General features: G+C 40.2%; 1 protein-coding gene across 3 annotated transcripts in view; it reads left to right on the top strand.

The window, feature by feature from the left end:
* Positions 1 to 6: 6 nt before the first annotated feature.
* il17ra1a (interleukin 17 receptor A1a) overlaps positions 7 to 615 on the top strand; it is an 8,772-nt gene continuing 8,163 nt past the window's right edge. For 2 of the 3 annotated variants that reach the window (XM_087177249.1, XM_023418781.2), the window contains exons 1-2: positions 7 to 216; positions 335 to 359. In XM_087177249.1, the coding sequence (XP_087033375.1) occupies positions 124 to 216; positions 335 to 359 (118 nt within the window). In that variant the 5' untranslated portion in view covers positions 7 to 123. The remainder of the gene's footprint in view (positions 217 to 334; positions 360 to 615) is intronic. The other variant, XM_023418783.2, reaches the window with a different exon arrangement.

Here is a 615-nt window from a genome sequence, read left to right as displayed (position 1 = left end):
CGGCGTCAGTCACAGCAGCTCATGGTGACCGCTGTCGTTTGAAAGTCTGTTTGTAATATTTTGTAATGGCAGATAAACAAAGACTTTCTGCACGAGGACTAATAGTGTGACTGAATCTTGAGGATGTTTCTTCCAGGGGTTTTGGTTTTACTGTGTGCGTCACTGTCGTCCGCGGTGAAGGTGTTAACATGGCCGCCCCTCAACTGCTCCAGACAGGTAAGCACCGCCTGACAACTGGGAAGGAAACGAAGATATTTCAGCATTTATTTAAGTAGTAAGATTGATACAATTCTCTTATCTAATTTACTTTTTTGCTTTTTTTTTCCTGCCACAGGATTTGGAGTGTAAAGTCACCACAAGTGAGTAAACGCTCCTCTTCTAAATCACTGTTATCGTTACTTACTGTTCAGTATTCTGTTACCTCATGTGACAGATTTGAGTTTTTGGGGTGTTATAATAATATTGTTATATATTGATACCAATAAGTCACCGATCAACTATCAGCTATCTTAAAATTTAACTGAATGTTGTGAAACTGTTTAATAGTTTCCTGCATTAAATGAAGCAGAGCAGGGATTCCTGGCACAAGTTCACCTCCTACCAAGATGGCCGACT

The sequence above is a fragment of the Seriola lalandi genome, unplaced genomic scaffold, assembly GCF_002814215.2.
Source record: "Seriola lalandi dorsalis isolate HSWRI2012SDOR001 ecotype SW California unplaced genomic scaffold, Sedor1 jcf7180002054584, whole genome shotgun sequence".
NCBI lineage: Eukaryota > Metazoa > Chordata > Actinopteri > Carangiformes > Carangidae > Seriola > Seriola lalandi.
This window is presented reverse-complemented; position numbering and strand designations above follow the sequence as displayed.